A 14769-nucleotide genomic window follows, 5' to 3' on the forward strand; every position below is an offset into this window, starting at 1 on the left:
GCTCTTAAAAAGGGTCTTCAATGTGAGTTGGTGAAACGGGCAGAAACCCGGTATGCAGCAGCAGAAACTGAGGGGGGGCGTCCAACCAAGCCAGGAGAGCATTAATATGGATCAGCCTCCCTAACCACATCATCAAGCCTCTCACACTGAGTTAAGTGTTAAATTCATCACACATCGTTTCATCTCTCCTGATGATCAAACAGCCATTTGTGACTCTGGATGGAACTCTTAGCTCCGTGACACTTTACTTTTCTCTCTCTCTCTCTCACACACACACACACACACACCTCTAGTATCCTTCACACACACACACAAAAAAAAACACACCGCCCCCATCCTTACCCCCTACCCCTGCCCGAGGCGGCTCTGCGACATCAAAAGGAGCTAAGCGCTTTGCATCGTGGGTAAGATCTGGGAGCGTGACGGGCTGCAGAGTCTTTAGTCTCATTAAAGAGTTCTAGATCTTCGACTCTCACATTAAAGAACTCTGGAAAAACTTTCTGCTGGGGCCTTTGGAGCAGGGACCAGATGAGACGCTTCTCAGAAAACACTGAAGGAACCCGGCGATACACGCAAGACGTGTGATCAGATAACATATATGCTTTTGATCTATAACAGAATAAAGACGCTTGAAACCTAGAAGTTTACTTAAAAAAAAAAAAAGTTTTATTTCATGATATTGCACTTTGAAAAGTTTGGAATGGAGGTACAGCTACATTTAGATGGAAATTTGGAGGGCGAAAAAGCACGTCGTTTTGTTAAAGGTAACTCGTGAAAAGAGTTTAAGTTAATTTTATCTGAAATATCAACAGGCATAAGTATTCACACCCCTGGAGCCTCTACCAATGGATTTTATTTGGGTTTTCATTCAACAAAAAGGTGCATGGCTGTAAAGTGAAACGTGTTTTTTTTTTAAAAACAATCTTAAAAGTGTGATGTGTCTTTACTCTGAAACACCCCTATTACAAGTACAATCAGTCACCTTCAATTCACCTGACATGGTGGTGGAAGCGTCATGCTGTGGGGAAACTACAGGCATATTTTTACATCTATTTGCTTTATCTCTGGACGTTGGGCATTCTGGCATGAAAGTGTATCTGTGAATCTGACCAATAGTGAGAAACGGTGACATTGTAATGACTGCTTTGATTACGATGGAGCCATAAATGACTTCTCTTCCTGATTCTTAGCATTTTGTCACTAAGACACAGAAAAGATTGATGCCTATTAATATTTTATTGCTAAATCAGAGCCACCTGGAAGGTTATGGCCAATCAAATATTGCCTCTGTTTTTATTATTTGTGATTAAAACTGATTGAATTTCAGCTTGTTTTACATTTACAAAGCAAATCCTTCCATATGCAGCTCTGGCTTCCAGTGGAAGGGTTTCATATGGGCAGTTACGCAGGGCGGCTTTAGAAAGGGGCGGTTCGCCCAAAGACAGGTTTTTTTTCCACCATCCTGTATTTAACCCTTCCCTCCTACTCTGCCCACGTACTCTGTTCATGCCGAGTTATCACGTAAAATCATAAAATCCCAATAAAACGTATTGAAGTTTCTCTTATTCAACATCGGAAACCTCCGGATGTACGGTTCTGTAAATCCACCAACTTCTTCTGGAGTCCTTTGTAGATATTTATGTACAGAATTTTAGGCAACGTAAATCACTGGCTCTATTAATGCAAGCTTTTCCTACTACGCGTCTATATGAAGTAATGTCACCATCTCTGTTTTCTAGGTAGCATGTTGCGCTCTAACTCAGAAGACCCCAGATTAGTAGCTGCAGTGTGTGTGTGTGTGTGTGTTTTAACAGCATGAAAGGATGTGCCGCCACTGCGTTTGCCTTTCAGTGTCAGATCAGCTTTATATGCATCTAGAATTCATAAACACAGCTACTAATGCAAGTTGCTTTTGAACAAATCTGCTTAGACTCAGCTACCTACAGTAGATGTTATTAAGTAACTCCCCCCCTCCTTCTTTTCTTCTTCTTCTTCTTTTTTTTAATAACTTTTCCCTTCATCTCAGCTCCCTTTGAACCCCGTCCCTCCCTCCTGGGCTCTGCCACGTCTCGGGCGAGTACTGGTGATTTTCTCACACCAGCCCCATGATGCGCGCCACCCACCATTTGCAGGGCATGATAACTCTGCAGGCCACCCTGCAGCCTCGGTAGTGGTACGGCCAGGACTGGTGGCCGCCGAGCGGCTCGCAGATCCTCTGACAGTGGGTGTAGCCGCGGCGACACTCGCTGCAGCACACGCCCTGGTGGTCCAGCATGGGGTCGATGTCCGGAGCGCCCTGCTCGCCCTCCAGTCCTCGCTGCAGGGAGAGGAGGGAGGGGAAGAGAGCGGGAAGCAGTCAGACTTGAGTGGCTCATTTTCCTCGTGGGCATGTTTAGCAGAAAAAAAGATCTAATTTCAGCCGTGTTAAATATGGATTTTTCAGCTGGCAGGATCGGGAGGCAGGGAGGTCACATGTGGGCCCCCCTTCCCCCGTTAGTTTTCAGTTTAATCCTGCATGCAGTTGTCAGGGCTGTGATGAAAGGAGAGGAGGCTGGAAGGGAAGGGAGGATGTGTAAGTAGGCAGAGGTTGGTAGTAACTAGCTACATTTACTCACTTTTACTTGAGTAATATTACTATGAAGTATCGCTACTCTTACTCGAGTAAAATTTCTGGATGCTCTACCCACTGTAGAGCATCCACAGTGGGTGAGTAACTCACAGTTACTCACCCACTGTGAGTAACTTTACTGAATGAAGAACAAACACGTTTCAAGCAAACACCCATTGGACACGTGCCTGAAGTTTTTGTTAATGTTTCCCATAAGTTTTACATAGAAATAAATTTATTTGGAATAATAATTTTGCCTAATTTAATTATCTTATTTACATGAATTATTTTCATTTTGGTCTTTAACGGGGGCAGTATTACATAAAATCTACTTTTTTTTAGCTGTTGGATGTTGTTCCATCATCAAAAACGTTTGTTTGAGAAATCCTTTAATCTCCATGGCAACCATTCAATTGTGCAAAACACCTGGGGGAGGGACCTAGCCCTGCCTTCAACAACAAAGTTCCTCCGCAGAGCTGCAGTTTCCAAGCTCTCCTCCATAACGCCCCCACTCAGCTCCTTCAGACTAGCCAGCAGACATTAGCAAACACCTGGTGACACTGCATGTCTGCTGAGCTCATTGTAGGAGTTACTTCTTAGTGAAATGTAGGTAAAAAATGTTAAAGGATTAATAGAGAAGCAATTAACCTGAAGATGGAGTTTCAGAAAGAGGAATTTCTTAAAGAGACAGAGGCGCAATTTTAAGACATTACATTACTAAGGCATATTTGATATTTACAGCCTTTTTATTGCCACTCAACTTAACATTACACTATAAAATGGCGTTATGCAACTAGAAAACACATAACACTGCCCCTTTAAAATACCAACATTTCCACATAACATATTTTACTGCGTCTGATGATGTGATTTTTTAAATATTTAAACGATTCGTGCTTTGATCGGTTACTACAAACTATGCTTTTTTTTTTTTTTTTTTTTACAAAATACTTCTTTTTACTCTTGAGTACTTTCTTGGACAGCTACTTTGTACTTTTACTTAAGTAAAAACATGTTGAAGTAGCACTACTACTCTTGAGTACAATTTTTGGCTGTACTCAAAATTCTCTGTATAAGTATGGGGGCTGTTTAAACAGGGCAGCGGGGGCCACGGGGAAGAAATGCAGGGGGTTGAGGGCGATGAAATTATTCATACAGCCTCATTCCTGAAAAGGAAAGCTTTAGACAGCCGCGCGGAGAAAATACATACACTAAAAGATGTGCAGTGACGTGCCAAGCCCCTCCGCCGTGACCTCAGCATCTGCTGCGGCTCCCGTAGATGTGAGAAACTCTCCGCGGGGAAAAGGCCTTCTCAGGTAGCGCCCCTCGTATCCGAACGGACAGCTCGGAGCGCTCCGGCCGGATGTAAACACCGCGGAGGGAGCGCGTGTGACTCACCTGATAGGGGTTCTCCGGGTTGAACTGCGGCTCCTCGTCCTCGTGCTCCACCGCAGCAGCTGCCTGCCGGCGCTCTCGAGGAGCGGCTCTGCTCTTCCTCTGGCCGCCTGCAACACATCACAGCGTCACTATCTGACAGCGGGCCAAATGTAGGAGCGGAGTGGCACTAATGTCGCACGGCTGCTTCCCGGGCAGCGGATTTCATATCTATCTATCTATCTATCTATCTATCTATCTATCTATCTATCTATCTATCTATCTATCTATCTATCTATCTATCTATCTATCTATCTATCTATCTATCTATCTATCTATCTATCTATCTATCTATCTATCTATCTATCTATCTATCTATCTATCTATCTATCTATCTATCTATCTATCTATCTATCTATCTATCTATATCTATATATAAAACTTTTGACCTTACTGCATGCTAAAAATTCTTCTTTTTGAAGTTTCTCTGGGAAACTTCAAAAACACGATTCAGATCAAACGGTCGCGATGTTAAATAGAAAAATACTTCAACCCATTTGACCCATGTTATCTTGGTTCTGTGTAAACACTCTGTTTGGCTGTTCAAATCCTTTCTGTGTCAGATCTGAAATGTTTTAGTTTTTATTTATTTTGCATTTTTTTGCATACTGGGTGAGCGCGTGGGACGGAGCCAGAAGATGGGCAGGTCTCCACACAGGTCCATGATCTTGCTGCTGAGGAAGGAGGAGTCGGACAGAGGCGGACCTGCTGCCACCAGGATCAGATCGTCCTCGAATTTGGCTGGCATCACCTCGTCGCCCTGCAGGGAAAAAATAAACATGAAACGCACTCAGAGCCACAGCCAGTCGTTTCCGTAACTTGTATGTTCTTCCTCGTCTTTGGATAACCAACTCTACACGACGGAAGCTTCAATTTCTTGCCATAAATATGGCGTCGAATTTACGCCAAAACGTCATTAGCTGCACGAGCGCATTGAACGTCCCATTCGCGCACCATTCAGGGGCCGGTAGCGATGCTGGTTTTTTTAGGGGGGAAATTAACACCTGTAGCTGTCTGTGCGCCTTTTATGAACTTTATTAGCTGTCTTTGATCTCAAAATACCAATCTGTATCAACTCACTACCTCGTGTTAAATAATGACACAAAGTGTAGAAAAAGAAACAATAACTCGTCTATGATTGGCCAATTTTACGCTATCGCGGACTGTTGTTACGGCTTCCATAGCTAAAATATGGATGCATTATGCTAAGACGGCTGAGTCGAAGCTTGTTTAGTAAGAGTTTTATGATTTTTTTAAATAGAAGCATGCATGTTTCATAGCTACAGGGATGTTATGTATGTATAGATTACAAATTCACAATATTACTTGGTCTGGAAACGGACACATTTGTAGTTTAACAGGTGAGATAGTTCGATAGTTTTAGCCAACATTTAGCTCCTCTTATCTGGGGAAAATAAAAACTGTAACCTGCCTTAGATCAAGGTCACACTGGATAACAAATATGGAAACCATTCAAATAATTTACAGCACAAGAAATAAGGTGAAACTTTTATGTATTTATTTACTTAAGATGAACTTACTTTATTACTTGCTACGGAATATATTGATGTGAGAATCTATATTAAGCTTAAGGTTTCAGTATATTTTTCTGTTTGTCTTTCAGCCTACACTTCTCAGACCTGGTAGCTGCCAACACTTTGCAGAGGCAGCCGCCACCAGGATGCCAGAAGGTCCCACAGGTAATAACATCCATTGTTAATTATCTGGAGTGGCAATCACAAATAGTTCAGGCAATTAAAAACTCCAGCCGCACATTTACTTAGACATCTAAAATAGAGCTGAACTTGGAAAGGAACACGCAGAAAGGTCAACAGAATGTATCTGTGGAAACACAAAGAATTAGACCGAGTCCTTCAGTACGATCACAGTGGACAGATTGCAGCCTAATTAAGTGACCTATGAAGCCATTTTTTTTCTTTTTGCACAGAGTTTTATTGACGCTTCAAAAACCCAAAATCCTACCCAATACAAATATCTTAGTACATTTGAAATAAGACTAAACCTAAAATAAGCTTTTCAGCAAGTTAAAGCCAGTACTTTTTCATCAATATTAAGGAATTGTTGACTTAAAACAAGCACCTGTTTCTTGCTGAAAAGTTCATCTTAATTCAAGTGTACTAATATATTTGCTCTACAAACTAGACCAAAACTATTTGGTAAGATTTTGTGATTTTTTTGCAGTGTCATCCTTCACGTACTTTCAAAACCACGTTTCATTTTCCTTCCATAATCATGAACCGGCTTTGTGTTGGTCTATAGCAAATATCCCATTAAAAACAACGAGTACATATTTTAAGGTATAATATTTCACTGCTAAAGTCATTCCCAAGCAGACATTACAAGAACAAAACAATAGTTTGCTGCAGGGGTTTTTCTGTATCTTGTCACTCCCCTTTAAATAACCCACACTCTCCGCATCATGTCCAAGTCTAATCCTCATTATTGGTGCCCCGTTAACGCTCCGTTTTGGGATTATAAAGTCAAGCCCGAAGGCACTCCAGGGTGCAATATGTAGATTTTGCTTTCGCGCTGACATTTGGCTGCACGCACGTAACGTCGGGTCTTGTCAGCATCCGACAGAGGGGGTCAGCGGGGAAGAGGTTTGACGTCCTGAACGGACGGGAGTCTGCTTAAGATCCGAATGAGGTCTTGCCCCATAAACATACGTGTTGTGTGTGTCCACGGCCTGCAGGAGAGGAAGAGGGGAAAGTCTGCTGGGATGATCTCGCCCAGAGGCTGCACTGCACCAACCAAAGTCACGTTTAGGGAACCGTTCAGAAATGACTTTTTTTTTTTTTTCTTTCCCAGCTCAACATAATTTGCTGGAGGGACAAATAAAAGCAGGGGGTCCTTCTTCACTGCTCGTCTGACTGATAAGAGTTTATCTGACCCGCTCCCACTGGATCAAGGAGGGGGGTTTTGTGTGTGTGTGTGTGTGTGTGTGTGTGTGTGTGTGTGTGTGTGTGTATGTGTGTGTGTGCTTATCTAACCCATATTTCCCATCATTCTAAATTATAGCAAATGACCAGCCTGCAGCAACCATTATAACAACATCTCCATGTCTTCCAAACACACGCGGGCTTCACACATGGCGTACACAGACACACACACACGCGGCGCACCCACGATCATTTATGAGGCAATAACGCAAACACACACCCGAGCGCAAATGTGAAATAAATGATCGTTTATGAGGCAGACAGAGGCAATAAGAGCAGCCTTGCGTGATAATTAATTGTGTTGTTGTTGCGTTCACGTGGGAGTGTTTGTGCGCGTATGCGTCGACAGGGGAAGCGGTTGGTGCTGATGCGGATTTATGCGGATGCGAGGCTTACCCAGAACTAAATGATTTTAATTATCACGCGGCCTCAATTGAGCAATCACACGCTGTGGTGTGTTTTTGTGATAACAATCCTCTCACACATACACACACATGCACACACGGCGTGCAAGTCCTCCTACTGTTTGTGTGTGTGTGTGTGTATGTATGTGTGTGTGTGTTACCCTCGCAAGCTGTCACTAGTCACCTGTGTGGTCCTGATAGGTGACTTGCTTAAATTTCTGAGCTCGCATTAGCGGTAATTAAAAAGTGGCAGCTGTTTAGAGCAGTGATGTTAAGTATAGAGAATTAGTTTTCATAAATACCTGTGAGGAGCTTTAGGATTTGTAATTGCGAGCTTGTGACACGGGCTACATTTATTAATCCCTTAAACTTCAACAACGCTCCACATAAACACGCACTAAGGGTTAAAAAAAGGGCTGCACTGATCGCAGTTTTCTGGCTGATCATCGATTACCAATCTTTTAAAATGCTTAAACTGCCAATTCCAATTTTGGCCGATACCATTTTTTTTTTTGTCTGAAATGTTGCTCAATACAGCAAGAAAGTTGTCAAGGTGGCAACAGTAGGGTCACTATTGTTAATTGTGAACGTGCAGACATGACTTAGAGGGCCGATCTGTCAGTCCAAACCTTTCTCACCGGAGAGTAACAGAGGACAGTGTTTGATTTTTACACATTTGCCAAGCTTGATAAGATTGGCTTCATATGTAAAAATCGGCCGATCACCGATCTCCCAAAATGAAGGAAATCGGCTGGACGATAAATCAGCTGGACGATAAATGGGTGCATCCCTGTTTAAAAACCTTGTAGCTGACCAAACTGTCACGTTTCAGTAAGAAGGAGAGCTAATGCTAACAGGACGCTATTCAGAAGTCATAAATACATAGATTTTACCTCTCATTTTGTGCAGCAGCCATGTTAGATGCTAAACTCAGGACCACTAGTCAGCCTTACACTTTTCTGTTTGGATTGTTTGGTTGTTTCCAGTTGGGAAATCAGAAACGGTTAGATAAGCACAGTAGTCGGAAAACTCGTTGGTCATCAGCACGACAGTGTTAGACCCACGCAAAGAAAATAAAAATAATAAACTTAAGAGAATGAAGTCATAAAATTACAATAGTAAAATTGTAGAATCACCAGAATAAAGTCATAATGATTCTCGCACAGCTTTATTCTCATAATATTATGGTTTTATTCTTGTAATATTAATGATGTATTTTCATAATTTTATGACTTTATTCTTGTAATTACGTTTTTAAAATCTTTCCTTAGTACAGCCCTCACGCTCCGTTGCATATCAGGACTTGTGCGGGGCTAGCTGCTAACATCTCTGCAGACCCCACACATCCTGGACCGCAAACTGTGAAGACGTTTTCCGTCAGGTCGACGCCACAGAGGCAGTTTCTCCTCCCAACTCATGCACGCGTTTCGAGGAAGGAGGGACTCGTATCTCAATTCTTGCTGCTCTGATCAACAAAACGGAAAACATTCAATCCCAAGAAAATCAGGAACCTGCATGATGGGAAAATGTTTCTGTTTTGGAGCTACTATGATTTCTACCAAAGAAAAATAGTACTTTATTCAATTAAAGTGTAGGTGAAATTAATTAAAATTTGAATCTGAATCATAGTTTTTAATTGGGGGGTGAAAAAAAAATCATAAGTACTTTTAAGTTGGCCCCTGTAGGAAAACGTTTGAACATCACCAATGCAGAGGAACCATTAGCTTCCAAACTGAGCGGCACGGAGAACTGAATACATTTAAGACGATTGTGCTGCCGGCTGAGTTGGTTTTAACCAAAGCACGATTCATAATTAGGCTGAGGAATTACAGATATAATTTTCCATCTCTTGAATAAATGGAACAAAGGCTGAAAAAGCATTTCGAACAAAGACAAAGCGGATCACGCACAAGCTGGGCACACATCTGACTAAATACTTCTTTTCAGATGGGTTTCTGTCTCTTCACAATGGATGAGACATGTTGGTTACACAGTATAACCAGCAGATATGTTTGCAGCAGAAGAAATCCAAGCTAAAATGATAACAATCAGTTATAAATGATTTATCGTCTGTTTTTTGGCAAAGCAACAGAAATTCACAGTTCATCAGATTTTAGCTCATTGCAGGGATAAAGAGCAGCAAGTATGCAAATGAAAAAAAAACAGAAAACAAAACAAACAAAAAACCAGAAATTCATCTCACCAGTTCAAATGTCGTCGGGTCATTGATCAGAGGCTCCACATCCGGGAGCTGAGCTTTAACCTGGGTCCTGATGAAGCACTTGTCTCCCCCCGAAAACCGGATGGCTGTAATTCCCTGAAAAAGTTTTTGAAAGGACGAGTTTATATCTGTTCACCTCACCAATAATGTCACACTCCAGATCTGATGCATTTGTGCACAACTTCAAATATATATGAAAAAAAAAAAAAAAGAATCAAAAGGACCGTGATTAAAGGTCAAAATTTTAATATTCAACGCCGTCAAACGCCGCCGCACTTCTCTGATTAGCCTGATTGGGGCTCTTTAATTAAAGGTCAAAAACCACCAGTCTGAATGCGCCGGAAATCAGAGGGCCGATGCATCTTGACACTGATTTTTTCCCGAGGGGATCCGATGTCTACTTGTTCTTCATTCCTCCACCGGGTTAATGAGCCAATCTTCCCCCGACCCCCGAGAGGAGCCGCCGTCGTTCCGACCAATCTCACTGATTCCGCCGACGCGGCCAACGGCGCCGCGATGTTCTCCGATCGCTTCGCATGAAACTCACAATCTCGAAGTCGTGGACCTCCAGCGCCTCGTCGGCGCCGCTGCCTGTGCTGAACGTCTCCATGTTGTTGGCGGAGTCGATCTCCATGGAGCCCTTCTCCACCTTGCCGTTGATGCTCATGGTGTAGTGGACATTGTAGACCTGCGGACACACACACACACACACGCACCACACGCATACGATGAGCGACAAAGAACACGCTCCGCAAACTTTTCCATGTTTTGCTACGTTACCACAAACTTCGGTGAGGTTTTATTTTTTTTTTATCATTATTTTTTTTTAGGATTTAACATGACCGAGCAGCACAAATTAATGCATAATTTAAACCGTTTCTCGTAATCAGAATGATAAAGTTTGACTTTGGAGAATCTTTAGAGCAAAGTCCATGTAGTAGAAGATTATTACACTGCGAAAACACAAAATCTTACAAAGTATTTTGGTCTAATTTCTAGGGCAAATATCTTAGTGAACTTGAAATAAGACAAAAATTGATTTCAAGTGACGAGATATAAAGACTTGTTTTAAGTAAGTAACTCCTTAATATTGCTAAAAAACTATTTCCCTTTTGCAGATTATTTGTCTTATAACTTGACATTTTCTCTTTGTTTTAAGTTAATTTATCTGCCTATGGATCAAATAGTTTTTCATCTATATTAAGGAATTATTTACTTAAACAAGCTTCTATGTCTTGCTAAAAGGTTACTAGTAAGTTTGTTTAGTCTTATTTCAAGTTTACGAAGATATTTTCACAAAAAAACTAGACCAAAAAAAATTCTTGATAAGATTTTGTAATTTCAACAGTTTTGGTCAGTATCTGTGAATACTACGTTCTTGCATTCATTGTTTCTTAAAGGGGCACTATTATGTATTTTCCATCTGCACAGTGCCATTTCATAGCACTATCAAGCAAGTATGTATGGAACCTCCAGTTCTAAAAATGCTGTATCTATCAAACATAACTTAAAAGAAATTTGACTTTGCAATTTGACCCCTTGAAATTGGGCTTCTGTCTCTTTAAGACGCTGCTACTCTTTCCGACCCTCCGCCTTCAACATGTCATCACATCAGTGCTTCTCATTATGCCGTCTACAACCGTTCATTGGACTGAGAAGTTCTTCTTATGATGAGTGGCAGATCCGCCAGGTGAAACCCTGAAAATACCACCATTTATTTCTTAAGAAAAAAGAAACTAATTTCTTTATTTTTTTTCCCCCAGTATATCATACAATCAGTCAATTTTTCGCCAAATCTGTCACTACGTACTTTGTGTCTTAAACGGATAATTAGCGCAAATGTTGCACCATGGTAGTGCAAGGTCACACACACACACAGTGACTGTTCCCTATACGTGTTTCAGTTCATTAGACAGGCAGTTATTACGGGTTCATTTCTTCGTCAGAGAAATGCTGCTTAGACTCTAGGAGCAAAAGTTTCCTCCCATTGCTACAGCAACCGTGGAGCAGAGCTGACACCCGCATCCCAGGAAGCTTCATTATGCCGATCCGAAGTGTTATATAAATATTCACAAAAATGTACTTTTTTTCTTTTTTAATTACCATTCATTCCAAAATCAAGTATATCCCCAGAGAACCGGTACTGAAGCCCTTCATTATGTCGTTATGTTACTTCCAATCTACATTGCTGTCATATAAATATTCAGTTTCTAGATGTGCAAAGTCGATAAACCTTCAGTCGCCCATGCTTCGATTCATTTTGGTATAACATATTTGAAAATCTTCTTTCCCTCACTGACTGCATAAAATCTTTACAACTTCATACTGAACTGTGTCATTGTATCGTAAAACGTGGGAAAGGCCAGAAGGTGTGAGGACGTTTGGAGGCTCTGTGGCTGACATGCACAGTTTCGGACCGGCGTGTAAAGTGTGAAGGTCCTGAGAGTGAACCCACCCCACACTGATGTGTAAGTAAATAAAACTTTATTCATATAAAGTTCAAGATTGAAAAAAAAAAAAAGTCCTTCAACAAAATAACAAACACACAAAACAAATGATACTTGAGTTGGAGGAAGGGAGTTGGAGCCAACAGGAACCTCTGTCTGCTTTAGTATTTAGGTTTGAATGGGGGGACAATCGGCAAGTCTTCACAGGACCTCAAGGCCCTGATGGAGGTGCAGGGATGCAAAGGTTTGTGGTATGGGTCAGTGTGTGTCCATACAGAGCTCCCCTGTTCAAAACCAATGTCTTGAAATGCACAAGAGAATCAGCAGGGAGTCGATGAAGATGCATTTGAAGTGGAGTTACATGAAGATCCAGTCAGGAGCCCAGCAGGAACAAACTTGCAAACTGCAATTTTTGTCTTTTTTAATGACGTATAATGTGATTAAATGTATTCACGGGTAATGTTAATTGCGTTTCTTATATAATGGAACGCAATTTTGATTTCTTGACATCAGCAGAATGAAAACATAGTTTTGCGCACTTTTGTAACAACAACTCGTCTAGTGATGGGAAATATTCTTAAAAAGTGACCGTATCGGACCGAGAGGGAGCAGGTAAAGCAGGAAAAGCCCTAAAACAGAGTCCTGTGGAACGCCGAAGTTAAAGGAACGTTTTCTGTACATGAATGTAGCCAAGAAGGACAGGAAGTGGTACGAGGATGAGGGCGCGGGATTTATTTAATAACAGTTATCTTGAGGGCAAACTGTGATTTCAATTGAGTTTCTTATTTAATGGAAACGCCGCAATTACTAAATTGTGTTGTTGTTTTTTTTATATTAGTGGAATATTAACAAAGGTTTGCACACTTTTGTAATGGAAACACAGCAAGTGATAGGAAATATCCTTAAAAGATATCAGTATCAAACCAAGAGGGAGCAGAAACAGCGACGGCCCCAAAGCAGAGCCCTGTGGAACGCCAAAACGAACGGGACACGAATGAGATCTGTGCGCAAATGTTTAAAGAAGAACCCGAAATGCCAACCCGACTCCTCAGTCTGCCTCGCGAGGTCGGACGGTCAACAGTGTCGTTTTGTTCTCTTACATTCACCTCTGCCTTTCTCTCAGTTAAACCTGACACTTTTCCACAAACGTCCCACCTTACTTTCTTCGCCTCATCTTTATGAGACACGCATTCCACACTCGGTTTAGTCTGGCCGTCCGTCAATCTCGTCTCGTCTCATTTCCTCGCCACAGACCCTTCCAGTCTCTCAGGAACAGAAAGCGTGCACGCCACCGACCGCGTTTTGCCCCTTGTGTTTTCCACCTCTTGCCCCCGGAGCTTCGGCCGGACCAGAGAGAGAGAGGGAGAGGGAGGGGGCCCCTCGCTCCACTGCTCTCCACCTCGTTGCACCAGTTCAGGTTCCCGCAGCACAATGGCTCCATTCATTTGCCTCACACTGTACCACAGAGAGGAGGCAGATGATTTACACTTCTCCGTTTGCCTAAATACCAACAATTTAAAAAAAAATAAATAAATAAAAAAATTTGAGCTCCTCCATCTGTTTTGATCTGCTGGGACTTTAATTCAAGCAAGTTGGACATCCTAACACCGATGACTAATAAGCTTTTTGCTTTATTCCTTCGTTTTGAACATATTCAAGAGACGTCTTTCTAGACTGCCATTTTCTCCAAAGAGAGCTGGTTTTCTTTTCTTTTTCTAAGTGGATATAGCGAAGAAGAGAGGAGTTTGGGAGTATTTGAGCTTTATTAAACTGGTACAAACTGATTAGTCACATCCCTCCCGTTTTTTAATCTGTGCTTTTAATGGAGCTGCAGCAACCAAAGAACCACTGGGCACAACCCTGAAAACAAAGACACAAGAAAAAGAGCCGGTGCCCTTTAATGCTGACAAACACATTTCAATATGCATACAATAATAAACCAGAACCTCTCATCGAACTGCACTGTCGTCTTTCTCATCGACCCACGTTACGTCTCAGGCGGGCTAAGAGTTTCTCCCGCACACAGAGCCGCAGGTGTGAAACGTCACTCTTACGTGTTTCTCGTTGTTGTTCCAGAAGTAGAAAGCGCCGGCGGCTCCCAGCAGCAGCAGAACGGCTCCGGTTACCAGCACGGCGATCCCGGCCTTCAGCAGGCGTCCGGTGGAGGCCGGTTTCACCGCCACGGCGGAGTAGGCCTGGACGGGTTCGACACGAGCAACAAAAACAAACGACGCATGAGACTTTTGTGGTTTGACTGAGCTGGTCACCCTTAGGGGGATGCACAGCAGGGTGCCACGGCTTCGTCTTGCACCAAGCAACTCACCGGCGGCATGAAGTGATGCTGGTCCTCTGGTTCCGCCGTTGTGATGGGTATTTTCTCTGAGCTCCCGGCCATGACTGGAGCCAAACAGACAAATACCTTTTTAAGCCCCAGTTCACTCAATTCCCCCATCCTCTGCCCCCCCTCCTCTCTGTGTGTCTCTCTCTCTCTTTCTTAGAAAAGGAGGAGGGTACTTCTCGGCCAAACTTTACTCCTAAGCCCAAGCTGAGCATTTTCCGCTCTTAGAACTTTTAATAAAAAAGGTAAAGTTAAGGTTGTAACTTCAAGCTGATTAGCAGCCAGAGAAGACATTAATGTAACTCAGAGGTTTTTTTTAATGCTTTCTTCCAGAAATATCATTAACCATTTTTTCCC

At 42.3% G+C, this 14769-nt stretch overlaps 1 protein-coding gene across 1 annotated transcript; it reads right to left on the reverse strand.

The window, feature by feature from the left end:
• Nucleotides 1–651: 651 nt before the first annotated feature.
• Nucleotides 652–14508, reverse strand: LOC103479190 (leukocyte cell-derived chemotaxin 1-like). The gene is made up of 7 exons (XM_081598654.1): nt 14398–14508; nt 14129–14269; nt 10175–10315; nt 9610–9723; nt 4652–4802; nt 4007–4113; nt 652–2317 (listed from the first exon to the last, which is right to left on the reverse strand). The coding sequence occupies exons 1-7, from the start codon at nt 14467–14469 to the stop codon at nt 2093–2095; spliced, it is 951 nt and encodes a 316-aa protein (XP_081454780.1). The 5' UTR covers nt 14470–14508; the 3' UTR covers nt 652–2092.
• Nucleotides 14509–14769: the final 261 nt, after the last annotated feature.

This window comes from Poecilia reticulata, chromosome 17, assembly GCF_904066995.2.
Source record: "Poecilia reticulata chromosome 17, P_reticulata-male-v2, whole genome shotgun sequence".
NCBI classification, from domain to species: Eukaryota; Metazoa; Chordata; class Actinopteri; order Cyprinodontiformes; family Poeciliidae; genus Poecilia; species Poecilia reticulata.